Below are 26,880 nucleotides of genomic sequence, written 5' to 3' on the forward strand. Positions count from 1 at the left end.
TAGCTCTGGAGGCCTGTACTCTGAAAGGTGCTAGAAACAAAGCGTGTGAGTGTGATCTGCACTCCAGAGCCCCTAACCCACCACCACCATGGTAGATAAAGGTGCCAAAGGGATGCTGGTGAGTACAGGGACCAGACTGCTGCGAGGGGCTGGGGGTTATGAGCACCGTCCGTCCCTTCTGGGGCCTGCTGTCAGCTACTGGCCCTGACAGGAGGGCCGAGGAGGCTCCATGGGGCCCAAGTCTGGCACTGCCAGGACTCCTGAGTGCTAGGGCTATTGCAGGCCCAGGCAGGCAGCCCCTCACCCAGCAGGTTAGATACTGCCACGGTTTGGAGCCCACAGCAGACAGATTCTGCTAAAGGGCCCGAAGGTCCTGCTGGGAGGCAGGAAGCACACTCCCCACCCTCATCACAAGATACCCTGGAGATCAGGCTGCAGTCGATCCTGCCAGGAGGGCTGTCCTGCGGCTGACACCCTGACATCCTCATCCTGTGCTCTGCCTGCTGTGGGGAGCATTCAGTAGGGGCTGATCAAGGAGTCCTCAGAGACTGATTTTTCTCTTCTTCCATTCGAAAAATAGCATAGAACATTTCATGTTGATTCCTCTTGTGAGGTCCTTCAGGAAACATCCCTCTCCCCTTTCCCCAAGACATGGCTCTTCACTGCCCACTGCCTCAGAGCACAGGAGAGGTGGTGTGAAGCAGAGGGCAAGAGTAGGGCCAGCTCATAGATGGATGGCTCATGGATGGATGGAGCAGGCCAGCTCTGAAATCAGAAGGCAGGAAAATACCCCAAGGGCGGCCGTTGTATTCCTTCTCTGGGGATGTTGCCTCAAGAAGCAGTGAGACTGGGCAGCTGCCCGGGAGGAAGCCAGTGGCTAAGCATGGCCCTTCCCTTGGCTCCTCCCTTCCCCACAGGGATTCTCCTGTTGCCGTTTTGATTCATTGAAAGACTGACCCAGGGTCTCTTGCAGAGCCCTCCCCAAACAAGCCCTGTCCCACCAGGGATTTCTGGGACTCTTTTGTCCTCGGTCCAGAGACATGCTGTTGGGGAGGGAGCCAAACAGTTGTGCTCCAGGCTGAGGACCCTGTCTCCTGCCTGGTCCTGAACTTCCAGCATCCAGCTCTCAGGCCTGCTCTGGTCTGGCCAACTCCTGATTGGAACAAGTCTGAATGAATTAGGCTTCTCAAAGTATTCCTGAGCCAGCCTGAGCTCTTGAGTGCTCAGATGTGGGCAGACATGGAGGTCCCCAGACCCACATACTTGCTAGGGGGGAGTAGATGCCATGATAGGATCAAGACTGGCTTCCTTCTTGCCAGAAGTGTTGGAATTGCCATGGGCCTGTAGCAGAAAGTGGAGTGCAGCTCTGCCCCTCCCTCCATGGAGATTCTGAGCCCCGTGAAACTTAAGAAACCCTCTGAAGACTCACTGGGTGGTCTGCTTTCTCTGGAGTGACCCTGAAAGGACTGGGACGGGCAAGCAGGGGTGATGTGGGACCCACGTGGGCAGCACAGAGAGCCTGAATCCCAAGGTCCCAGAACCCCTGCCGGGGCTGAGCTTCCCAGACCCAAGGCTATGCCGGCTAGCGCATCTATAGAAGGGAATGCCGCCTTGGGACGCCTGTTCCCAGACCAGGATGTGCCTAAAGATAGCCAGAGCATAGTTTCCTTCGTGCCCTTTGACATCTGCCCACTGCTGCTGCATCTGAGGCTCCATAGCAGGTCCCCTGGGTACCCCCAGTGGTTGCTTGAGAGTCTGTTCTTTCTCAGTTCTGCTTATGACCCTGGGCTACACTATTCTCAGGACTCAGTTGGAACCAGTGCTGACTCCATGTAGCCCTTGTCTCTGAGGAGCACCATCCCTCTTTGCTAACCTGGGCAGCTGTATCTGGACTTCACTAGCTGCCCGTGGTCCCCTAAGGGCAGATCATGAAGGATGCTCCTTCTCTAGAGGCCACGGTGGGGCAGAACAGAGGGAGCTGAGGGCCATGCGTGTAAACCAGGGGCACTTGGACCCTCCAGGTGTGTGACTTCTGTCACTATGTGTGTCCTGGTATCGGGAGCAGGCAGCTGGCCCTGGCCACGAGGTCCTCACTTCCATCCCCCTATGCCCCAGGCTTGGGTGTGAAGACATGGGCCCCTGGGGCTTCTCAGTGTCTACCATGTGTCATCCTTGGAGCCTCTGCTGGTCTTCCCATGCAGCAGGTGCCCCGTGGAGGGCAAGCCACTTCCCAGCCCGTGCCCAGGCCCACTGCCTGCCACACATGTTCCTCCCCCCGACTCCCAGCCCAGATGGTCTCTGCCAGGCCAGCTCAGCTGCCTCCCTCATGCCTCAGCAGCGCCTAGGACAGGGCCATGCAGGAACCCAGCTGGCCAGGGTGCTTCTGAGCCTGGGAGCAGCTGGGATGCTTGGCGGCACCAGGGGTGGTGCGGGGGGTGGTTCCCTTCATGGAGACCTAGTGCCTCTATTTATACACATGTAGGGCCAGGTTTCCTGGGGCTCAGAGGACAGGGAGCTGGTAGAGAGGAGCCTGGGACAGCAGAGCCCCACTGGGTCAGCTTTAACCCCATGGACTCACAGGAAGTCCACCTCAGTCCCCTCCCCTGTGCCTGCTCCCCACTCATATAGCATCTTGGGCAGATAGGCCTTGGTGAGTCTTACTGGTCTCTCCCCACATCTCTGCTGCATTGGGTGCCTCTGCTACTGGGAAGCCTCATGATGAGCAGAGTCACCCAGGCTAGGGCTCCCGGTGCTGGAGCATCTAAATCGTCCTAGAAGGCTTTGAAAGCACCACAGGCCGCCTGGGGCTGTTCCACCCTGACGTGTTCTGTTATGCTTTGACAAAAGTATTTAGATGCTTCTTGTCTGTAGCAGCCATCACAGAGCCTGGTGCACAGTGGATGCTCACCTAGCCTGGGTCCTGACTTGTGGCAAGTGCTCAACCAGTGTGACGTGGCACACATTGGGCACTCCCCTGGCACAGTGCCAGGTGCACAGTGCATGCTCACCGTGCTCAGTGCTGACCATATCCTGGGTCCTCACCTGGCCCAGAATTTGGCATACATGGGACACTCGTCTAGTGCAGGACCCAGCAAACCACCAGGGCTCCCTGGCATGGGGCTGGCACACAGTGGGTGCTCTCCCAGCACTGGCCTTGGCACACACTAGGTGCCGTCCTAGTGCGGTTTGACACACAGTAGGTCTTCTCCTATCTCAGGCACCAACACACAGTGTGCACTCTCCTTACATGACAAGGACTAGCACAGAGGAGGTGCTGTCCTAGCCAGGGCAGCCTGCACAATGACTGGGGATCCTGGATTCACAACTGCTGCCTCCCCAGTGAAATGGACAATATCTAGATCCAGAGGAAAAAGCCCAACCTCCTCAGGCTTCCTCTCTGGACCTAGGACCTGCCCTCCATTCCACTTGGCCTCCCTCCCCACCCTGGCCCCCTGGAGCCCACCGACTCAGCTCTGTGGCCTCCCCTCCCCTCACACAGCTTCCCAGCAGCCCCAGCACCCCAGCACGTTCCAGTCCTGCCTCAGCAGGACCTTCCCTCAGAGTCACAGGTTGCAAACAAAGCCCCTCGGCTCCTTGGCCCTCTGGAGGAATGCCCACTTTTATTAAGAAAAGTCAGAGGCGGGCTTGGGGGAGCCGGCCTCCCTGAGTAGGGCTAGAGCAGCTGGATCCCACTAATGAGGCCTCATTACGGCCAGGACCCAGCTGGGCTGCTGCCGCCTGCTGTCCCCATGGCCAGAGCCAGAGAAAGCTGTCCAGCCAGGGCTGCCTGTTCTGGGCACCTGGCCCAGGCCAGGGCAGCCAAAGCGCAGAGCCCACCCTGGGTGGAAGTGAGCGTTTGGGCATCATGGGTGACTGGGCCTTCCCGGAGCCGGTGGCCCAGCCAGGGGCTTGGCCCTCAGTCTGGACTCTCAGGAAGTCAGCGGAAGTCAGCAGAGCATGTCTGGGGACTCGGCTGCATGAGGCTGGCCTGGAAGCAGCTCAGTTGCTAGCGTCTGAGGCCATTCTCTTGGGAGACTTGCTTGAGCCAAGATCACTCCCCATCTTCTCTCCCAAAATGGGCATAGTATCATACCCACCTCGAGGAATAAATGAGTTAATATATATTAATATGAAGTGTTTAGGACAGCATCTGGCTCACAGTAAGCACTTCATATATATTATCTATTACTATTATTTATAATGCTTACTAGCTTCAAAGATGGGTAGATATGATCCCTATTATAGAGATAAAGAAACTAAGACCAGACAAGTAAAGTAACTTGCCTAAGGAGATACATAGAGGGAGATCCACCAGAGCTGGGGTTTGAACCCAGGCCTGTCTGACTCTAAAGACTTTGCCCTTTAAAAATAATGATGTTGGGACTTCCCTGGTAGTCCAGTGGCTAGGAACCCACCTGGCAGTGCAGGGGACATGGGTTCGAGGCTGCTGGTCAGAGAACTAAGATCCCACATGCCGCAGAGCACCTAAGCTGTCGCACCACAACTACTGAGCCCGGGCACCACAACCAAAGAGCCCGTGCACTGCACTTAGACCCAAAAGGCCCAATAAATATTTTTAAGAAAATAACAAAAAGGTTAAAATGGTATCATCTTGCCATGTTCCCATTGGCGTCAGCACACTTACCAAACTCACAGGGAAGCTGTCCTTTACATCAGAATTCATGCTTGATCTTAGGTTACTAAGATCCTACTTTGTACCTTGCCCACCCATCAGTTTCCAAAAACTGGAAGCTGTGTCTTCCCAGCACCAGAACGCTCGTGCCCACCTTCCTGGTCACTGGTTTGTGGTGTCCCAGCACCCACTGGAGACTGACCAGTGAGTGTGGCCTCAGAGAAGAGGGATTGAGGGTCTGAGTGACGTTCTACCCAGACCACTCAGCACACTCTTCCAGAGGGACCTCCTCAGGTTCTAGGTGACGCAGTGCTAATCCTCAAGAGTCCGTGTTCTGCAGCTGCCCTCTTGGCTAATGCTGTCTTTCTTCAGACAGGTGACAGCACAGTTCACCAGGCTACAACTCTTTTGCGGCCACAACTCAGTCAGTCACATTCTTCTATGAGGACACACTCTACCATCTTGGCCAGCTGGAGATCCCCAAGTCCTGGGGGATTGCTCCAGTGCCCATCACCCCTCAGGCCACAGCACTCTACGAAGTCTGAGATGCTCTGGTAGTGCCCTGTGGCTACGTCCCCTTCTCCCTGCCCCTTCACCATCTCTAGTGCCCAGAGGTACCCAACCTCGTTACCAGGAGCCCCACCAAGTGCCAGGCCTGTATGCTCAGAAGCATCTGGGCCCCAGACCCCACTCTAGAATGGGAATGAGCCGCCCTCTCTCTCTCTCTTCTGTGCCTGCTCTGCCTCACCCTGTGGTTGTGAGTGTGTGTGTGTGTTTTGTTCCAATAACTTGCTGGGAAGAGGGAGAAACACAACAAGCCCCACACCTCACTCTAGCTGTGGAGCATCCACGCTGGGCTGCATGGGGACTGGCCGAAGTGGGAGGGCCAGGGGAAGGGGTAAGCAGAGCTTCAGGAGTAGATGAAGTAAAAGTAATTGATGCTGCCCAGCAGGCAATGGAAGAGGCAGGGGATGCATCAGTGTCACCCGGAGCTGGCAGAGGTGTGAATGAGTGGAGGAGACACACACACTCCACTCCAAGTGTTCACCCCAAGATGGCGGCGGCTCAGGGACCTGTGGACCCCTCCTCCCCAGAACAGGTCAGTCATTTTCCAGGAGGTTGAGCCCCCTCTCTGGTGCCAGGCAGACTGGGAGGCAGGACTGGAGGTGGGGAGAGGGGCTGAGTGGTCTGTGCCACGGAGGGGCAGGCACAGCCAGCCAGAGAGACAAACACCAGCAAAAGTGAGGCAGAAAGTTGCAACTGTGCAAAGGAGCAGGAAGAGTTAGCTGTGTGGCGGGGCCACGGGAGAGGAGAATGGGGGTGTGAGGGCTCCCCCAACCCAAGGACCTGCTGAGAATCTGCTCTGTGTATCAAAGCTGCATTGTCCTAGCTCCCGGGGAGATGGGCCAGAGGTGCCCAGGAATTGTACTAATCAATTAGGCCCCATTGTCTGTGCCATGGCAGTTACTCCTATGGGGAGAGTGGGTGAGGGGGCAGGGGAACTTGGTACAGGGGCTGCATGGTGAGGATGGGGGAATGGGGCAGGCAAGCAACTCAGCTGGGAGGCGACAGACCCTGCGGAATGTTTGCCAGTGTTCAGGACTAGGGCCCGGGTGGGGTGGGCACCACTGGTGTGCCCTCATCCCTGGAAGCTGGGGGTGGGCAGGGATGGCAGGCACAGTGTGGCTGACGGCAGTGAGGGAGAGGGGACTGGGACGGTCACCTTCTTTCTCTGCAGCTCATTCTGACTTGACCTCCAGAAGGCAAGAGAAGGCATGTCCTCTAGGGAGAACTGGGTTGGGTTTGGGAGTAGCATTATGCAGGGCTGCCCTCCACCCTCAGGACTGCCAGGGTCAGCAACCAAAGCCACTTCCAAAATGCCAGCCCGCTGCCAGCCGACGGGGCAGAGGCTGCTCACGGCTTCCACAGTGCAGGGCAGGACTGCTGGGCTCCAGGGCAGAGACAGAGCCCATCCAAAGGTCCCGTCACTACTCCCAGGGTCTGGAGTGGAGCCCGGCATGCCTAGGCTGCATCTCCTGTCTGCCGTCCACAATTTTGGCAAGTCAATACTGGCAGAGCCCTCTGCTAGTCAGGGCTCTGGGATGAAACAGTACTGGGCACGTCCTTGCCACTCTCACCTCCTGTATGAGGCCCTGATCTCCTGAGAGGTGCCGTGAGGTTTTCCTTGAGGCTGGAGACACTAATAGCCCCTGTATACTGCTCGAGTCTGGGATAGATTTTCCCATGGTCCTGCTCCTCCAGCCCAGCCCTTGACTCTTTCACGGGTCTGGATCAGGAAGCCAGTTGAAGGATGGAAGGCTCTGTCATTGCAGGGCAGGTGCTACCTCAGGAAGACAAGTTGGGGAACCAAGAACCAAAGGGCGTTAGGTCACAGGGTTTCCCGAGGCAGCCACGCTTTACTGTCATGGCTGTTCTGCCTGAATTCCCGCTCTGGAGCTCAGAGAAGGCTGCCAGGGATCTGGATTTGGCTCAAGGTCAGTCTAGGATATAGGGTCTTGCCCGTTCTCCTCTGCAAAGTTTGTCTAGGATAGGACTTCATCCCTTGAGCAAACCCTGGGGCTTCAGAGTCCTGGACAAGAAGCCTGCCGGCTCCCAGCAGGGCCTGCCCCGCCTGGCCTGCTCCAGGAGTCCTCAGTGTCCACCACGAGCAGAAGAGAGAGCTCTCAATTCACAGTAATATCCAGTGGACACTGCTCTTGGAGGGCGGGAGTTGGCAGCCTGGGCACAGCTATCACCCAGAGCAGAAATCTGGGCTGCCTCTGAGTCTGGACATGGAACAGGGAGGGGCACCTCTGCGGTGTGGGGTTGGGGGAGCTCTGGTTTCTGCCGTTGGAGCTGAACTGCCTGAATTCTAGGAGCTCACCCAGAACAGTGAACAAACAGAGGGCAGAGGGCTAGGGAGAGGACTTACATAAGCAACTGCTCAGTGTGGCTCACCCTCCTGGGCAGGGATGGGGTGGGAGGTTGTGAACCCAAGACTGGTCGCAGATCCTTGTGCAGGCATGGACACTGCTGCCTCAATGACAGCTTCTTAGGACAGGGGCGCTGAGGGTCTTACATGTGTATGTCTTTGCATGGCAGATGTCATGGAGGATGATCAGCCAGCCCATCCACACAGGCGTGGAAGGCACGTCCCACAGCCTGCATCCTGCTGAGCCTGGGGAAGCTTGGGCACAGGGCGAGGCAATCCCCACCCGGGACATCACCCATGAGGCCTATGAGGACGAGTCAGAGGTGAGGGTAGGGGCTATCCAGGGAGCCCAAGGAAGAGGGACCAACCCGGAAGGGCACCAGACCACTCTGGTTTAACTCACCACCCAGGTGTGAGCGAGGGAGGGAGGTTGGGAGGGCAGCGAGGGGCAGCAGACAGTGGGAGATGGGTGATGGGCAGCAGGAGCCTGGAGCCTGGCCAGTCGGCAGGGCTGAGCTGGTTTGGCAGACAGGCCACCAGTCTGGGTCAAACCTATGAGCACAAAGAGATTCTTTTGTGGGCACCTCAGAGCCAACAGGGACTGTTACTATCAGTGACAGGCCTTCCACCCAGCAGGTAAAAAAGAATGGAGGGCTTAGAATGAGGAAAATTATGCAAGGAGAAAAAAACTTGTGCAGCATTAGAAAAGTCTCACTGGCCTTGGGCATTGCTGTCCAGGAAGGAAGTGTAGGGGAGTCCCCAGAGGAGGGCTGAAAGGGAACTAGAGCCCCCAGGAAGCCCCACAGAGGGACCCTTCCCTCCAGTGTTCTTGGAGGAAGGTGGGCTTCCTCTGTCCTTTGTTGAGCGCCACGCCCTCACCAGTCAGACTGCCTGCACATAGCTGCACTGGAGTGAAAAGTCAGAGGCCTAGCTGTGGACCAGGCCCCCACGGCAGCATTCCCTCTACAGCTCCTGAATGGGGCACTGAAGGGCTGGGATACAGGGCCAGGGGGTAGCGGCTGGCGCTGCTTCTGCTGGGAGCTCCTCCCACCACTTGCGTCATTGCACCTCCTTCTGCATAGTGGACCCCTCATGTTGTCTGTTACTTCCCGCCACAGTCCCAGCCCCAACTCCAGTTCCAGGCTCCAGTCCCCCAGGCTCGGGCCTCCAAGGGGCACAGCCAGCAGGGCTGAACTGTTGAGTGCAAGGCTCAGTAGTGTGCTGCTCGTCAATGCCACCTGACTCCTGAGGGCTCAGTCAGCCTGTGACTCGCTGCTGGCCACCCTCCCAAACCCCTCCACACCAAGGGAGGAGCAGAGACCTCAGAGGCCCACTTGGTCAGGCCTTGAATATCAAACCTTAGGACCTCGGTCTCTGCAAGAGGCCTTGCCCTGCTCCACCCGTGAGGCCACCTGGATCCTCAGTTGTCTCTCTTACAGCTATAACTGCTGCTTTGTGACCCCACCCATGTACTCTGCATTGTGCCCCTAAGTAAACAAGCCTCAGACAGAATAAAACTGTTATTGTAGGATCAACATACAGGAAGCCTGTTTGGCTGGGCTTTGTTTGGGAATGGATAAACTACTCCAGGCAGGCCTCATGCCCTCTGAAAAAGTGCCCCCTGGACCCCACACTATTATTGCTAGGCCTGTCCCCCAAAAAGCCCCTAGGAGGTGGTGACAGGCTTAGCCGGGATTCTGTAGGGACCTGTCACACCAGGACTAGGAGCTGCCCTCTCTCAGGGCCAAGGTGGCCTTCAAGCCTCTTCATCAGGGCAGCCTTCTGTGACCTCACCTTGCTCCTACCCCAACCCTAGTCATCCTTTCACGTTCTCGTTGTGGTCACGTTGAAGTTGCATGCAAAAATTATGTGTTTATCTCATTAATGGCTTACTTCCCCCTGGACTTCTGAGTGGGTCTGGGTGTGTTTTGTTCCCTTCTGAATTTCCTGAGCCTGAGGTAGGGCCTGGCACATAGTAGGTGTTTGTAAACCTCTGCGAATGAATGCATATAGGCTCTGCTGGTCGGCTCTGGGTGCTCTGTGAAGGGTTCCTGGTACTGGGCCCCAAACCTCCCAGGACCATGTGAGGCTCAGGCTCTCCTCTGGGCAGTGCTGGGTGGGAGGTGACACCTGTGGCAAGGACAAGGGTGTCTGTGCAGTAGTGCCCATGTGCTGTGCAAGCCCGGAGCGGCCCCCAGATGCGCCCTCTGAGAGCAAAGTGTGCGTGGCTAGGAGGGCCACCATCGGGTACTGGGGCCTCTGGGCCTGCCTTCCCAAATAGGCCTTCCTGGAAGGCGCAGGCCGGTGAGACCATTCCCCGACTCTGCGCCTGTCGGTCAGTGTCAGAGTCCAGCAGCATGTCAAGGCACCAGGCCCACTTGTTTATTTGCCTGCATGCCTTGAATCTGTCTCTTTCAAAGTGAGGGTCAGTGTCACTACCATGCTGTACCTCAGGTAGGTTGTGCAGCTATGTCTCTGATCCTGGGTGTCCTCAAGGACCCTGGCCATTTCTCTCAGGAGAATAGCCCACCTCTGGGAGACTGTCTGTGTCACTCAGGGAGTCTCTGGGCTTCTCTGTTGATGACTCTCTGGGTCCTCCCTTGCCTCTGAGATTCCTCTGACCCCGCAGGCTCTGGTTCAGGGTGGCTGAGTCAGTGGGAGGGGTGGAACGGACATGGCATGGGGGACCGGTCTGCTCACACTTATAAAGGGACTTAATGGGTTAATCCCAACTGTGGGGTTGGGGTCCTCAGTGGGGCTTCAGGCCACCCAGTCCAGCCCCACAGCTCCCCAGGCAAGCCCGCATCCTTCCTTTTGGGCAAACCCCTTATCAGCTCTTCCTGACCAGCCCCCTCTTCTGCAGCTCATGCTCTCTCTTAGCTCAGAGACCCTTTTCTAGAGTCACTTCCTCTAGTTCTCCTGAGGGAACTGGAAGTAGAACTCCCCAGAGTCTGTCCTCCAAGTCTGGCATGGTGCCTACAATTCTGGTCTCCTCTTCCAATTCATGGCCAGCAGCTCCCTGCTCTCAGCCCAGGTCAGCTTTCCCAGGGCTCCTCTGGCCCTCCTATCCTGAATCTCAGGATGCCTTCCTCAGGTCTGGCCTAGCTCAGTTGCTTTCCCCTTCTTGTACCCTACAGCCCTGACCACCAGGTGCCCCCTGGAAAAAGCCTTCAGCTGGGGGAGGGGCCCAGCATCCCCTCCCCCACAGCCACCTGCTATGGGCAGCGTGCTTAGCCTGGCGATATGGTGGCGGTGGGTTGCGGGGCTGTCTGGACACAGGCCCCTTTGTGCCCAATCCAGCTTGGCTGCTTGGTATGAGGCTCAGCTGCTCCCAGATCCTCACCCAGTGGGGACAGGGGAGGCTTTGGAGGGGCTGGGGCTGGGGGGCTCTCAACTCGAGCTCCCTCTCAGTGTCCCACCTCTCAGATGCTGGCAGCAGCTCCTCAGGTGGGCTGGTTCCCCCAGCACAGGGTGCTAGGGGGCTGGTGAGGGAGGCCCCGCTTGGCACCCTCTGGTAGCCAGTCTTCCCTCTGTGCTCCTCTGCCAGGCCTGCCTGCAGCTTCTGTCAGCAGAGGGGAAGCCCAGGGTGGGCTGGGGGCCTGGAGGGTCCATGGTGTCCCCACTAGGGGAGGTCTGAAGGGTCAGGCACCTCACGCTAATGCCTTGCCGATGGTGGCTTTTCTCTTGTCTGCACAGAATGGTTTTATGCCCGACGAGGACCACAGCCTCCAACGGGGCAACTGGGGCAACCAGATCGAGTTTGTACTGACGAGCGTGGGCTATGCCGTGGGCCTGGGCAATGTCTGGCGCTTCCCATACCTCTGCTATCGCAACGGGGGAGGTACCCAGTGGACACAGGGCAGGGACCACCCACATGGACAGAGCCCAGCCACCATGGCCCAACCACACCCCCTTCCAGGACAGACCCCACTCCAGACAGGCCGGCCTCTGGCCCTAATCTCCTTTGCCCCCACCCTGGCTTAGGTAAACTTTACCCCCTGACCTTGGCAGCCTGATCCCTCGAGGGGAGAAAAGATAGAGAGGCAAGAAACCCAACTTCCCAAGTCTCAGTTTTATACCCCCCAGCATTTCAACAGCCACCCCCAAAATGATTCAGGGGATATCTGAGGACCCCATCAGCTAATGTATGTGAAATTGCTTGGTTAAGTCATCAATTCCCACCCAAACATGGCAGCTCTAGGACCTGGGTTCAGCTCAGAGCAGATTTCCTGGGAACCCCTGTCAAGTTCAAAAACAGGCCGTGAGCAGTGTGCTTCAGACTGAGGCTCCAGTCCAGGGCATGGCACACCCTCCTGGAAGCCCAGCCAATTGCAAAGGTTCTGCTGTCGGGTTCTGAGCAGGAAGAGGGTGGGATTTCCCCAGAGCTGGCCCTGAGCCAGCCCTCTCCCTGCCCACCAGGAGCCTTCCTGGTCCCCTACTTCGTCATGCTCATCTTCTGCGGGATCCCCATCTTCTTCATGGAACTCTCCTTCGGCCAGTTTGCAAGTCAGGGCTGCCTAGGGGTCTGGAGGATCAGCCCCATGTTCAAAGGTGAGGCCCGGATGGGTACACACACACACACACACACACGGGCCTCGGGGGGCCGTGCTGACTCACCCATCTGTATAAAGACTGCCAACCTCTATGGAACCCGGGTGTTGACCCGAGGTCCACATCAGCGGCCAAGGCCAGGGACACATGCTGGGATCCATTGTTTACTTGGCTTCCACCCTCTCCTCCTACCACATGCATACACAAAAGCCCTTCGCCCACTCCCCCACTCAGCCCCCAGCTCGCTCCTGCCAAGGCTTTGACCTGCCCCTTCTGTGGCCTTCCATGAAAGCCTGCCCCTCAGGCCCTTCAAAATTAGCTTTGCGTCCTTCAGCTAGGTGTGTGAGGCTGCTCCTGCCCTTCCCCTCCCCCAGGTGTGGGCTACGGCATGATGGTGGTGTCCACATACATCGGCATCTACTACAATGTGGTCGTCTGCATCGCCTTCTACTACTTCTTCTCGTCCCTGACGTCCGTGCTGCCCTGGACCTACTGTGATAACCCTTGGAACACGCCCAACTGTGTGAGCATATTGGAAAACCCCAACATCACCAAGAGCACGCAGCCTTCTGCCATGCTTGGCAACGTCTCTCAGGCACTCAACCAGACCCTCCAGAGGACAAGCCCCAGCGAGGAGTACTGGAGGTGAGGCCCCCATGGGAACTGGGCTTCTAGGGGTTATCCTGGGAGCCTATCTTCAGCCCTCCCTCTTCGCTAAAGGGCAGTAGTCTGCAGTCTAGGGAGGGTGCCAGGAATAGAGCAGGGCAGGCGTTTGGGAAGAAATGTAAGGAGCTCGCAGCCCACTTCAGGAGAAGCTGACACACAGGCTTTATGAGTTTGTGAGCATCCTTACACAGCAGGACTGAGGCTCCAGCAGTCAGGTCAAACAAGGAGGGTCGCGGCAAAGAGGGGTGGCTTCCTGGTACGCAGAAGAGCACGGGCAGAGGCCCTTAGTTGCAGATAAGCCTGAGGGAAACCGTTGTGACGAGGGGTAACAGGTGTGTCAGGAACTCACCAGCCATGTGGTAGCCTACAGGGAGTAAGTGACCTCTTGGAGGGCTTACAAGAAAGAAGCATAGACCTAACCCTGCAGAACCAAAGAAGAGCTGTGGAAGTTTCCTGAGCCCAGAGCTGTCATTATCAAGCTGTGTTTGGGAAGGGCAGCCTGGCACCCCTGAGCTCTGTGCTGACAGAGAATGGAGTCCCAGGGCTGGCTTGAAGGGAAGCTGTTGCTGGGGGTGTTTGGAACATCTTGTCCCAGCTGGGTGGGTGTGAGGGCCCAGCAGGACATCCTGGAGGAAATTCCCCATGTCCTGTTGAGGAGCTCGTGGGAAGAGGGCTCTGGGGGCTGGTGGGCACGCCTCGTTCATTCATTCCACAAACATTTATGGCGTCCACTCTGCTGGGCCCTGTGTGCCCATGGAGTATGAATGGCCCTGAGACCATGTCACGAGGAGGTCACAGTCCAGAAAGGAGATGGGTAGTTAAAGCTATTTGGGGAAGGGGCCTCAGTGCAGGTATATGCAGGGATGTGGTGAGGGCAAGAGCAGGTGATCAAGAACACTTCCCATGGACTTCCCTCGAGGTCCAGTGTCTAAGACTCCGAGCTTCCAGTGCCTCCACTGCAGGGGGCACAGGTTCAATCCCTCCTCAGGGAACTAAGATCCCACATGCCAAGCATGACAGGGTCAAAAAACAAATCATAAAAAAACCCAAGACTTCCCAGAGGAGGGAGAAAGGAAGTATAGAAGGACTGGGAGACATGGGCAGATGAGCTGCAGCCAGGAGGTGGCAGACTGGAGCTGGGGCTGGGAGCAGGTAGGACAGAGTATTGGGACAGAGGAGGCCAGGACATCAAAAGACACAGGGCTTCCACTGCCGGTCAGAGGCTTCAAGGCCTTCTCCACGCTGTGATGGAGAGTCAGGGCTGAGCAGCGGAGGTCCCAGTGACACTTGAAGTCCTAGCACGTCCATGTCCTCTAAACCAAGGGCCAGCACTCAGAGCCTCAGGGCCCAGTGTCCCTGGGCTGTTGCTGCTGCATACGTGCTCAGTTGTGTCTGACTCTTGGCAACCCCATGGGCTGTAGCCTGCCAGGTGCCTCTGTCCATGGAATTTTCCAGGCAAGAATACTGGCATGGGTTGCCATTTCCTACTCCAGGGCATCTCCCTGACCCAGGGATTGAACCAGTGTTTCCTGCACCTCCTGCATTGGCAGCCACCTGGGAAGGCCATGTGCTGCGCTACAGATGTTCAAAGATGGTTAAGATATGTTTGCCGTCCTCAAGACTCATGGTGGAGACCATAGAGCCGTTGCCTCCCAGTGAGGTTTGGGCAAAAATACCTCTGGGCAGATTCAGTCGTTCAGTCATTGGATGGGTCATTTCCTGAGCACCAAGTAGGCACCGAAGACTACTCAGAGCAGGGACAGAGCGGGGACTAAGAGACTCCACCCACTTAGTTATTCTGCTACATTTGGGGCATGGTGTGGACTGGGCAACTTGATCTAGAGAGAACCTTCTGGAAGGTTCCAGAAGCATAAAACCCGGAGAGGCTCCAGAAATTATCACCCCAGGGGCTGTCTTCCAGGGTGGGGCTACTGCTTGGCAAAGATCAGGAGATTTTATCCAGTGCAATTAGAGGGGAATTTCCCTCCAAGAAAACTAGCCACGGGTCAGGAGGTCCACAGGATGGCCCGCTAAACTCCACTCCTTGTCTGGGGCTGGAGCCAGGCCTCCCTAAGGAGCCGCAGTCCCAGGCAGGACTCCTTCCCTTCAGGATGGCTCTCTGCTGCCGCCTCCTGGAGAGCCTAGGGAAGTGACCTTTGAGAGGGCTGCCCAAGCTGGCTTCAGCGAGATGAGGTGAGCCAAGCACCCCCATTTCTGGGCACCTACTATGTGCTTATTGTTGTTTAGTTGCTCAGTCGTGTCCAACTCTTTTGCAACTCCATGGGCTGTAGCTCTCCAGGCTCGTCTGTCCATGGGATTCTCTAGGCAAGAACACTAGGGTGGGTTGCCATTTCCTTCTCCAGGGGATCCTCCCAACCCAGAGATCAAACCCGTCTCCTGCATTGGCAGGTGGGTTCTTTACCCCTGAGCCACCAGGGAACTATGTGCTAGGCATATTATATGATATCACCCCCATTTTCAGATTCAGAGACTGATTCCCCGATGTTAAGGAACTAGGCCGCAATGCTGTGTCAGGATATACATGTATCAGGATATACATGTGTCAGGATATGCATGCCCTGCTGTGCCTGGGGCCTAATGTGAATTAGGCCGATGATACTCTGCAGGCATTCTGGGTCCACAGTCTCCAGCGACCCTTTGGAAAGCTGCACAATCTCATTTGAGCCCCACAGCAACCCTATTAGATAGTGTGTGCCGGTTTTATAAAATATTCCCATTTTACAAGTGAACAAAGCAAATCAAGAGAAAGATGGACTCCTCTAAAGGAAGAAGAGTTCCCAGGGCAGATTTCTGAGCCCACGTCTGCCTTTCGCCCACCCTTTGGCCTCCAGCCTTCTCTGCCTTCACCACGTCTTTACAGCATTACCTTACAGTCCTCTGAGAGCTGATCTGATGCCTGCCAGGCAGGCCCTAAGCTCAGGACCATGCCCTCATCTCCCCAGAAGACACCTGACACTCAATGGGACTTGGATCCCAGCACCCCTCTCTCAGTGTCTTCATGCCAGCTCCGGAGCCACACAGACCTCACTCAAATCCTGGCTGTGCTACATACCAGCTTGGCCTTGTGAGGTCACCAAACCTCTTTAAGTCTCAACTGTTCATCCATTAAGTGGGAGTGGATACAACATCATTCTTGTTATTATAAAGATGTAGCAGAAATCACTAAGAACAGTGACGGGTGCTCAGTAAGCACAGTGATAGCCACTGCTAGAGATGCAGTGAAAATAGATGAGTGTCCTGTTCTCAAGGCATTTACCATCTGGTTGGGGAAATTAAAAAATAATGCAGAATAAGTCAAGAGATGTTATGTGAAAGCCAACTTGTAAATATGTGTGGTTCCAAAAGTTTTTCAGTTAGTTGTTTGGTCTCAAAAGCACATGGTCCAAAACCAAAACCAAACGTTAAATATGGTGCCATAAAGAGAAAGAGTTCAGAAGATGAGCTTTCCAAACTCTTTAAACCCTTGTATTGTATGCTAAACTCTTGCAATAAGAAAATAATACAAAAAAAGAGAAAATAATACAAAGTACTACCAGTGTAACATATGTAACTAGACAAAGTTTTTAGAAGAGTCTTTTGAGCAAGGAATGGGTTTTTTACTTTGAATGCTGGTGCTTGACCCGGTGGCTGTTCTGGAAGGCAGAGCCTCCCAACATGACGTGCCCCAAATAGTGTGCCAGTCCGGTCAGGCTTGGGCAGCCCAGAATCTCCAGCCCCGATGCCTTCAGCTTTGAGTGACCTTGTCTATTTGCCCCATGGGCCCAAACTATTTTTTTCTGCATGTCCCAAAGGGAAAAAGATTGGAAAGCACAGCCAGCCGCAAGGGTCCAGGAGCCACTCCTGGGAGGAGGGGGTGGATCTTATTCATCCCTTTATCTTTGGTTCCCCCATGGACTGAGAGCCTGGAAAGTTTCTGACCCTGATGGCGGTCAAGCGAACCAACACAGAGGCAGGAGTTTGGCAGAAGAGGGATGTGTTGGTCAGCGCCCTCTGCAGTTCACAATATGAAGGGCAGCCTAGGAGAATATTGGAGGCAGAGGACGCCTTCTCAGGTGCTTGCACGTCTGACAGTCCGGTGGGCTGAGCAAACAAACAAATCCCGGACCTGGCAACATTGTCCCATGAGGGACCAGGGTGACCACCCATCACAAGGTATTAAACATGTTTTCATGAGGTTTGAGAACTGAGTTGGAAAAAAAAATAAAAAGAGCTAAGATTAGAGGACAGCCTATGAGCTATGCTGAGAAGTCTTCAGTGAAAGAGGGGAAAGAAAGGAGCCCGTATTTTTCTAAATTTATCTACAGATTATCCTAGGTTGAAGTTATGATGCCCATTTTAAAGATGAGGAAACTGAGGCTCAATAGTTTGTCTCTTGCTCATCAGTTTTAGCCTGGACAACTCCAACAGCCAAGCCAGTCCCCCTCCAGATACTCCCCTTTATACTTCCCAGTCAATTTTCCATGATGTTAATTCATTCATCCATTCAGCAAATGCTTATTGGGCATGGCTCTGTGTTAGGCACTTTGCAAACCACTGGAGGGATACGCAAATGAACAAAACAGACAAAAACCCTTGCCTTCATAGAAGGCAGATAACAAACTGAATAGTAAAATGTACAGTGCGATAGAAAGAGACATACACTGGAGGAAAATACAGCCAAGAACGGGGTAAGGTGTGCCAGGCTGGGGCTGGGGTTGCAGTTTTAATCCGGGTATCCAGAATAGGCCCCTTTGCAAAGAGGACACCCAAGTAAAGATTTGAAGGAAGCAAGGAGGGAGGCAACCATGTCGACAAGCCCAGCTGTGTAATTTGTGGGGCCCAGGGCAAAATGAAAAGATGGGGCCTCTTGTTCAAATGTGTTCAGAATTTCAAGATGGCAATGGCAGGACATTAAACCAAGCACAAGGCCCTTCTAAGCACGGGGCCCTGTGTGCCTGCACAGATCTCACACCCATGTGGACATGGGTCTGGGGAAAGAGTACACCAGACAGGGAAGAGCATGTGTAAAGGCCCTGAGGTGGGAGTGGGCCTGGCACGTTTAAGGAACAACAAGGAACCCGATGCAGCTGGAGAAGTGAGTAAGGGGGGAAGGAGCAGGAGAGGAGATTTGAGAGACGGCAGTTAGGAGATAGTGGATCATGAAGGGCTTTGGGCCACTGTATGGACTTTGGTTTTTCCATGGCCAGAGATGGGAGCTGCTACAAGGTTTTGAGCCGAGGAGAGGCCTTGAAAGACCTCTTCTAAAAACCCTCCAGAAGCTTCTCATTGATCTCAGAATAAAATTCAAAGTTCTGCATCTTGACTTCACAACTTCTCTTGATCTTGTTCCTTCCCATCTTTATCCTTCTCTGTTCTTCTCCCCTTCTCCTCCAGCCTTCCTGAGTTACTGACATGCCCAGGCAGTTCCTGACCCTGTCCTGCTGCGTCATGACCTGACCCTGACCGTGCCCTCAGCCTGGCATGTGCTTTCATTTCTCTTCACCCGCTTTTTCTCCATCCTTCAAACTTTGGTTCAAGCCTCCCCTCTTCCAGGAATACTTCCAGCGTGTTCGTCCCCATGGGGTTAAGACGCTACTGGCAGTGCCCACAATACCTGATTTAGGTCAATATGCCCAGCAAGGGCTTGGCACGTCAACATCCAGTAGATTGAAGAAACACAGCTGGCATGGCATAGGGCTCCAGAGAGAGTCATGCATACTCAGGAGAGGAATTTAGGTTCAAGTCTAGGCTTGTGTGCTCCAGTGTGTGTGCTAAGTCACTTTAGTCATGTCCAACTCTTTGTGACCCCATGGACTATATCCCTGCATGCTCCTCTGTCCATGGGATTCTCCAGGCAAGAATAGTGAAATGGGTTGCCATTTCCTCCTCTAGGGGATCTTCCCAACCCAGAGATCAAACCCATATCTCTTACGTCTCCTGCATTGACAGGTGGGTTCTTTACCACTAGCGCCAGCTGGGAATCCTCTGTCTTTTCTCAGTACTCCACTGCCTCCCTCTGTTCATCAGAGTTGGAGGACTAGTGTTTGTGAAAAGATCACAGAAGGCTTCCTGGAGGAGGTGACACCAGATAGGGTACGTCTAGTCTGGAGGAGAGGGGCTTCCTAAAGGAAAGGCCTGTGCCGGGTCTGAGCAGGGACAGGGAGACCTCCACACCCTAGGGGCTGAGGAAGGTAGCCCAGGCCTGGGGTGTGGCCTGCAGGCACCCTCAAGGATCCTGGGAGAGGCAACAGGCAGAGAGGCCTGGGCAGGCTGGGGCTGGGGCCTCACCAAGGCTCCCATCTCAGACAAGCCGGCTGCTGGGCCTCCGTGAGAAAGGAGGGAGCTGCCAGGCTGGGCCCTGGGCCTTGGGAATGTGTTGCTGGATGGTGCGGCTGGCCCTCAGTGCCAGAGTATCCCCTTCTAGTTTCTGCGTGCTGAACCTGTCGGATGACGTTGGAAACTTCGGGGAGGTGCAGGTGCACCTCCTCAGCTGCCTCCTTGTCTCCTGGGTGGTCGTCTTTTTCTGCCTCATGCAAGGGATCAGGTCTTCAGGGAAAGTAAGTCCCCTCCCTCCAGGATCTGTGCCCACGGAAATATCCTGCCTCCCTGCCTGGGTTTTGTGTGTGTGTGTGGGGGGTGTGATGAAGGCATGTAGGAGGGACCAGAGGACCTGTGGTGGTTGAGGGGGCAGGTTGAGGGGTGGAGTGGGAAGAGCCCAGAGGAGTCCAGTGGGGCCCCTCTCACCCCCAGGTGGTGTACTTTACGGCCACATTCCCCTACGTGGTGCTGACCATCCTGTTCTTCCGTGGTGTGACCCTGGAAGGAGCCTCCACGGGCATCAAGTACTACCTGACCCCACAGTGGGACAAGATCCTGGAGGCCAAGGTGGGCTGTGGGTGGAAGGTGACCTGGAGGGATGGGGAGGGGCAGAGAGGCACCAGCCTCTGACCACAGCTCCTCCTGCAGGTATGGGGGGATGCCGCCTCCCAGATCTTCTACTCGCTGGGCTGCGCATGGGGCGGTCTCATCACCATGGCTTCCTACAACAGGTTCCATAACAACTGTTACCGGTGAGAGTCTCTCCACCAGCGCTGGGGCTGCCCCCTGTTCCTGCCCTCTCTGCAGCCTGACTCTGCTTCCCCCAGACCCACCAGATCCAGTGCAGCCTTCTGGCCTGCCAGCACCCTTCCTTCCATTCACAGCCTGGAGATGCTGGCAATGCCGGGTCTGGTTCCAGTCACTGCAGAACACAGAACATTTAGGCAGAAGAGAGAAGGGATGATGATAGTGATGCCCCAGGGGTCTGTAAGGACTCAAGAGCCTCACACCCACTTATACAGGTCCAGAACAGACCAGAGAGGAGATTGGGGGTACTTTTGTTCCTAGAACTTTCCCTGTCTCCAAGTCTGCTGGCCCAAATTGGGCAGGAGGAACTGAGCTGCGTGTCCTGACCACGTGTTTCCCTCCCATTAGAGACAGTGTGGTCATCAGCGTCACTAACTGTGTCACCAGTGTCTATGCCGGCTTCGTCATCTTCTCCGTCCTGGGCTCCATGGCGAATCACCTGGGTGAGGACGTGTCCCAAGTGGCAGAACACGGCCCAGGCCTGGCCTTCGTGGCATACCCAGAGGCCCTCACACTGCTGCCCATTGCCCCACTCTGGTCCCTGCTCTTCTTCTTCATGCTCATCTTGATGGGGTTAGGCACTCAGGTACGAGGCATGGGACTCGGGCCTGAGGCTCAGGGTGGGAGGAGGCAGGGCCAAGAATAGGCCCTTGCTCTGATGGCCGTGTCCTGCAGTTTTGCCTCCTAGAGACGCTGGTCACAGCCATTGTGGATGAGGTAGGGAACCAGTGGATCCTACAGCAAAAGATTTATGTGACCTTTGGCGTGGCTGTGGCTGGCTTCCTTCTGGGTATCCCCCTCACCAGCCAGGTAAGAACCAAGGCAAAGGCTGGGCTGAAGTTGCCAGGGTATGGGGTGGGGGGAAGACAGCAGAGAGAAGGGGCCCGTAGCCTCAGCCACCCCCAACTCAGCTGCCCACTGGCCCATAGGCAGGCATCTACTGGCTGCTGCTGATGGACAACTATGCGGCCAGCTACTCCTTGGTCATCATCTCCTGTATCATGTGTGTGTCCATTATGTACATTTACGGTAAGTACCCAAGCTTCCACGGCCTCCTGTGTCCCAGCCCCTGGCCTGCTCACGCTGTTCTGTGGGCTGCTGACCTCCCTCTGTCCAGGGCACCAGAACTACTCCGAGGACGTCCAGATGATGCTGGGGTTCCCACCACCCTGCTTTTTCCAGATCTGCTGGCGCTTCATCTCACCAACCATCATCTTTGTAAGTTCCTTGCTGGTCCCGCCCCTGCTGCCCCGGTGGCGAGCATCCTTCTCTTGGGAACCAGCCAAGGAAGAGCACGAGCCCAACCATTAGGCCAGAGCTCCCCCTGGGGCTCCACACCCACAGTTCAGGTCACTGGAAGTCTGAGTGAAGCTGTACAGAGTCAGACAGGTGTGGAGACTCAGAACCACCCAAGCCCTGGCCTTGGGTTAGGAATGGAGCACAGGGCCCTGTATTTGATGGAAGACAGTGCCCAGCTTCAGAAGGGGAAAATAGGCTGGCAGCAGCTGAGAGCCGGCCCTCCCTCCCTGGTATAAACCTGGCATCCCCCCAGAGGAGCCTTGGAAATCATAACTGACCTTGGCGTTGGCCTCTGACAGCTTCACTGAGCTCGTGTCTCTAGTCCCTCATAGCTAAGGTGCTTGGAGTGCTCAGGGTATGTGGTGTGAATGCATGTTCCAGAAGCAGGCTGTGCAAGTCAGGTATCAGCTCAGGATCCGGGACACCCTCCTAAGCCACCTTGGAATAGGCTGGCTTGGGAAGGGGAGTTCTGGGTTTTCACCAGTATTCAACACCTGCAAGACAGACCCCCCAGCAGGGAGTAGAAGTGGTGGAGGGAAAGCCCACCATGACCAGGAACAATATACTAAGTCTCGTGATACAACTCTCCATGGTTTCATTATTATCCCCACTTTACAGATGAGGAAACTGAGGCCCTGGGATGTTAAGTAATTGATCCAAGGTTATATAGCTTCTAAGGGTCAGAGCCCTCATGTAAAGCAGGTGGTCTGATCTGGAGCGTGTGTGCTGGGCCCATGCTGCACTAGAAACAAGTTTAGGAGGAGGAGTGGTCTGTGGACTAAAAACCTTCTGATTTTGTTCCTTTATGATCAGGGTGAGAAGTCGGGAGTGGGGGTGGGGGGTTGCGGGGAGGGATTTGCTAGTGTAATGGTCCCTCCACAGAGAAGAGGCAGGGCTGTCTCTGAGTGATAGAGGGGTCAGCCCGATGGTCAGGGCAGTGTCTGGAGTTGTGCCCCCGAGCCGTGCCAGTTTCTCTGTGCCCCAGAGAGGTCAGCACCGGATTTCCACATTGGCTTATGTTTCTGGAAAAAAATAAAAAAGGCCCCTGAGGGCTGAGGCCTCCATCACATGGAATGTGGGATCTTCCCAAGCCTGGCACAGGCACCAGCTCTGGCTACTGGCTCAGCTTTGAAACAGGAGGAGAGGAAGTGTCCTGTAAGTGGTGGGAGGGAGGGAAGGGCAGACACCACAGCCAAACGCTGTGCCCTCGGGGGTTATGGCTTTGGCCCAGGACCTGCTCTGGGGGAGCTCATCCTCCAGGGCTCCCAGGAAGCTGCTGCCCTGTGGGGAGACCCAGGGCACCACCCAGGCAGGGCAGGAGGAAGGAGGCAGCCTGGGTCCGGTGTCTCCAGGAAACTGAGGCAAAGCCCGCAGCATCTTCTCTGTGCTCAGAAAGCCAGGCTGGAATCCCCTCGGGTGAGGAGGCCAGGCTCTGTGGACCGTGTGCTTCTGGGCTGTTAGCTTTCTTTTGGAGGCTTTACTTCTTCATAGTGCTGAAAAGATTTTTTTTTTTTATAAACTCTTCCTTCTATCAGTTCAAATAAGGAATTTGTCCACACATTAGATCAGGCTCTAGTTCCATTCAGGAAACTTGTTATAAGCTCCTCTAAGTGCAGCATCCCCCGGATGCAGGTCCTGACTTCTAGAATTTAGTCACTAAAAAGGCTGGAGGGGCCTGAGCTCGAGGATGTGGCTGAAGGCTTGGTAGGTGTATGCTGAGGCCTCCTGCCAAGCAGCACCCATTGTTCCAGGCCCTCCAAGTGGCCCATGAAACACCTGCCCATCTTTCTGCTTCCTGTAGTATTTTTGTTGCTGCAACCCTAGGCTTTATCTCTGGTGTCCCTCGGCTCTTTCCAAAGCGGTTCCTGAGAGCACCCCCTGCCTGACACGGTTTCTAGGCTTCGGAGCCTCCCCTGGCTGTCCGCTGCTGTCTCTGCAGCCATAGACTGGCAGGACTTCTCCCTTTCCTTTCCCCCATTGCTCCCACCTCCCTGCATAAGTCAGTTCAGATCAGCACATGAGATTGTGCCAGGCGCTGTGCTGGGCACTGGAGACCTAGAGCTGATGCAATCCAGGAGCTCCCAGGTCTGGAGGAAACATTAAAAAAATGCTTCAATTCAGTTCAGTGGCTCAGTCGTGTCCGATTCTTTGTGACCCCATGAACTGCAGCACGCCAGGCCTCCCTGTCCATCATTAACTCCTGGAGTTTACCCAAACTCATGTCCATTGGGTCGGAAATGCCATCCTACCATCTCATCCTCTGTCATCCCCTTCTCCTCCTGCCCTCAATCTTTCCCAGCATAAGGGTCTTTTCAAATGAGTCAGCTCTTCGCATCAGGTGGCCAAAGTATTGGAGTTTCAGCTTCAATATCAGTCCTTCTGATAAACACCCAGGACCGATCTCCTTTAGGATGGACTGGATGGATCTCCTTGCAGTCCAAGGGACTCTCAAGAGTCTTCTCCAACACCACAGTTCAAAAAATCCTTAGTAGATGGAAAATGCCATTGAAGCCTTAAAAGCCACCGATTCGTCCTTACTTCAGCAAGGCAGTGGGTGGCCGCTGCAAGTCTTTGAGTAGAACTGACTTCCAAGGGCCAAGGCAGCTGAACAGTTTCTTGCCTGCTTCAGGATTATCCAGAAGCCAGACCCCTCCCCTTCCACAGTGTCCACCTGCCCATCATACCCTGGACCCCTGGTGCCATCAGCTTATTCCGCTAAGCAAATGTTGATGTCACCCCTGCCCTCCCTGAAATGCCTCTTACTAGTCTGGGAAACTGGAGAGGGAGGGGAGCAGTGCTGATAGGAGGCCTAAGGCCTGGGTAGGGCTGGGCAGGACTCACGCCCACTCCCAACCCCCACTCTTTGCAGTTGATTCTCATCTTCCTGGTGATCCAGTACCAGCCAATCACCTACAACCAGTACCGTTATCCAAGCTGGGCCGAGGCCATTGGCTTCCTTATGGCTCTGTCCTCTGTTATTTGCATTCCATTCTACGCCCTGTTCCACTTCCGGAGAACAGATGGGGACACCCTCCTCCAGGTAAGGGGTGGGGGGAGCAGGGGCAGCCAGGTGAATCAGAAGAGGGTGGATGGATGGATGGCGCTCCAGGGCTCCCTTCTGATGCACTCTGCCCGCCCGTCCCTCCTTCATGCCTACCTCTCCTGCAGCGTTTGAAAAACTCAACAAAGCCAAGCAGAGACTGGGGTCCCGCCCTCCTGAAGCACCGAACAGGGCGCTACGCCCCCACCATTCCACCCTCCCCTGAAGATGGACTTGAGTTCCAGCCGCTGCACCTGGACAAGGCCCAGATTCCCATGGTGGGCAGTAATGACTCCAGCCGTCTGCAGGACTCCCAGATGTGAGCACAGCTCCTGGGGGGAGTACCCCATCCCCACCCTGTGCTCCCAACACAGAGACTCGGGAGACAGTGGAGAGGTGTCACTGCCTGCCCCCACCACGCCCTGCTCAGGGGTGGCACCTGTCACCTTGGCCACCACTGCTAGCACGGTCATTTCTGCTCATTTCCCTAGTGTTTACAGGTCCTTTAGATGCCAAGATGGCAGCTGGGGGTTTTGGGTGATGTGGGGGTTTCTGGGGGGCCCAGTAGCACTTTGGAGGGGTTTCAGGTCAGGTCCCCAGACACCTGCTGGGCTTCACATGGCCTCTGATGCCCCCACACTTTGCCCTGAGCTGAGGTTCTGGGTGGGTCCCCTACCTGTCCCTGTCCCTGAATCTTCGGCCTCCTGACCAGTGTTCCCGCCCTTGGGGTGGACCCCAGCCTCTGCTAATTCAGATCTTCCTACCCCAGGCTAATTCAGATCTTCCTACCTGGAGGCAGGGAGGTGGAGGGAGGGGGCTGTGTAGTGTTACCGGTCAGGCTGTGTGGCCTGGCCCTTTTGTCTTATCTATGGTTGCTACCCCCTTGCCTTGGCCTCGGGCCCAATCTGTCTTCCAGGAACACCTGCATGTCACTCGGCAACTCTGAGGTCCCTGCACCTCCTTCCAGCACTGGCTGTCAGGGCCTGCCCAGCAGAGGCCCATGACCTAACAACCTGCCCAAAGAATTCGTTTCTGGGGGTGATGCTCAGCAGGAGGTTTGAGCCCAGAGCCCCGGGGAATGGACCCTAAATGACATCCCACTGCCCTACCACCACTAGGCTGAAGCCCAGTCTTCCTGAACTGGGCTACTCTTGTTCAACGTGCCAAATTGAGCCCGTGTGCCCGAACCACTCTCTGGAGCCAAAACTCCTTCCCCCAAGCCCTGCAGGGTCTGTGTGTCTGTCCTCCGTGCAGTGACAGCCTTGGAAAAGCTGCCTCTAATCCTCTGTAGCAATAACAGTGCGCCTCCCACCCCCAACCATCTGCATACCACTAGGATTTTAAAGTCCATAGGTTTTAATGAAATTTCTATTCCTGTTTCTGAGCTGCTGCTGTGCTTTGTCTGGGTCCTCCAGGGGGACAAGAATCAGGGCTGGGACAAGACCTCCTCCTGCCAGGCCTTTGGGGGGATGCCTGGGAGGAGAAAGGCCAGAGGCTGTGACAGTCAGGACCGGACACTGAGGCCCTGGTAAGAAGGTAGGGTGGGGGCCAGACAGACAGACAGACAGCAGTGGAATCCTGGGAAGGGCTCATCCTAGACTACATCTGAAGTGGGCTGGACCCTGGCAGCTGAAAGCAGTAGTAGACAGGACGAGTTCCAATGGAAGCTGAAGCCTCCTTCCTGAGCAGCCCTTCATGTTGGGGCCTGGGGTGCTACACTGGACATCAGAGTAGAAGCTGGCCTTTTCCCAGGGAGGCACTGAATCTTCCGTCCCCAGTGGCAGGTGGTAGCCAGGCTGCGAAGTTTGGGGCAGCGCTCCAGACGGGGAGCGGGCAGGAAGCACTGGAGAAGCCTGGCCCAAACTCTAGTAGCCCCATGGAGGCAAGGCAGGAGTCCAGTGCCCTGGCTGGAGGACTCCAAGGGCTGTGGCCTGAATGGGAGGGAGTAGCTGCAAGGGGGCCATGGCCTGCCCCTCAGCCTGCCTCATTCAGCTGTCTGTCTGCTCTGGGTTACCTGTGGCTGGGGGAGACATAGGAAGGCCTCAGGGGTGCCTGCAGCTCCTGTTGCATGGCTGCCTTCTGTTGCTTTAGCTCTGGAGGAGAGGTTCTGCCTGAAACACAGCACCCGGTCTTCCAGGCTGTGTTACAAGAGCAAGGTGGGACGGGGTGGGAGCAGAGTGCTGGGTGTTCTGGGGCCTGCTAGGGTCCTCACCTGCTAGGGTGGGCTCTAGGCTTGCCTCAGAGGGCCGAGGGGCCCCTGAATACTCATCTTCCAGGCAGCGCTGCACGGAGGGCTGGCTCAGTGCCTGGCTTTACGGCAGGGGTGGGACAGGAGTGGGCAGGGTGCCCAGGCCAGGATCCCCACAGTGTGAGGCACAGGAACCAGCCCGTGCAGTCTCTTCCTCCCAACCACCTGGGGGCACTCCTGAGAGGAACACCAGCCTCTCCCTGAAAAGCTGAGCTTGGCAAGGGAGTGGCAGGCCTGAACCCAGACTTGGGGAAGAGAAGGAGGCAAAAGACCTAGGCAGACCCAGCAGTTGATCTGAAAGTGCTGACCTCGGACTTTGGGACTCAACTGGAATATGGGTTCACGTACTTAAGGATGACACACATATGTGTGCACACAGGAAAAAC

The 26,880-nt window shown here is 55.7% G+C and overlaps 1 protein-coding gene across 1 annotated transcript; it reads left to right on the forward strand.

Annotated features, from left to right (window-relative positions):
* Positions 1 to 25,630, forward strand: LOC113903496 (sodium- and chloride-dependent glycine transporter 1-like). The gene is given in 15 exon segments (XM_027559678.1): positions 1 to 118; positions 5,586 to 5,670; positions 5,673 to 5,732; positions 11,262 to 11,406; positions 11,985 to 12,116; positions 12,491 to 12,761; positions 19,207 to 19,339; positions 19,533 to 19,667; positions 19,749 to 19,852; positions 20,256 to 20,493; positions 20,583 to 20,717; positions 20,837 to 20,936; positions 21,025 to 21,125; positions 24,076 to 24,246; positions 24,375 to 25,630. Coding segments are annotated over 14 exon segments (1,950 nt in total). The 5' UTR covers positions 1 to 118; positions 5,586 to 5,640; the 3' UTR covers positions 24,570 to 25,630.
* Positions 25,631 to 26,880: the final 1,250 nt, after the last annotated feature.

The sequence above is a fragment of the Bos indicus x Bos taurus genome, chromosome 13, assembly GCF_003369695.1.
Source record: "Bos indicus x Bos taurus breed Angus x Brahman F1 hybrid chromosome 13, Bos_hybrid_MaternalHap_v2.0, whole genome shotgun sequence".
Taxonomy (NCBI): Eukaryota; Metazoa; Chordata; class Mammalia; order Artiodactyla; family Bovidae; genus Bos; species Bos indicus x Bos taurus.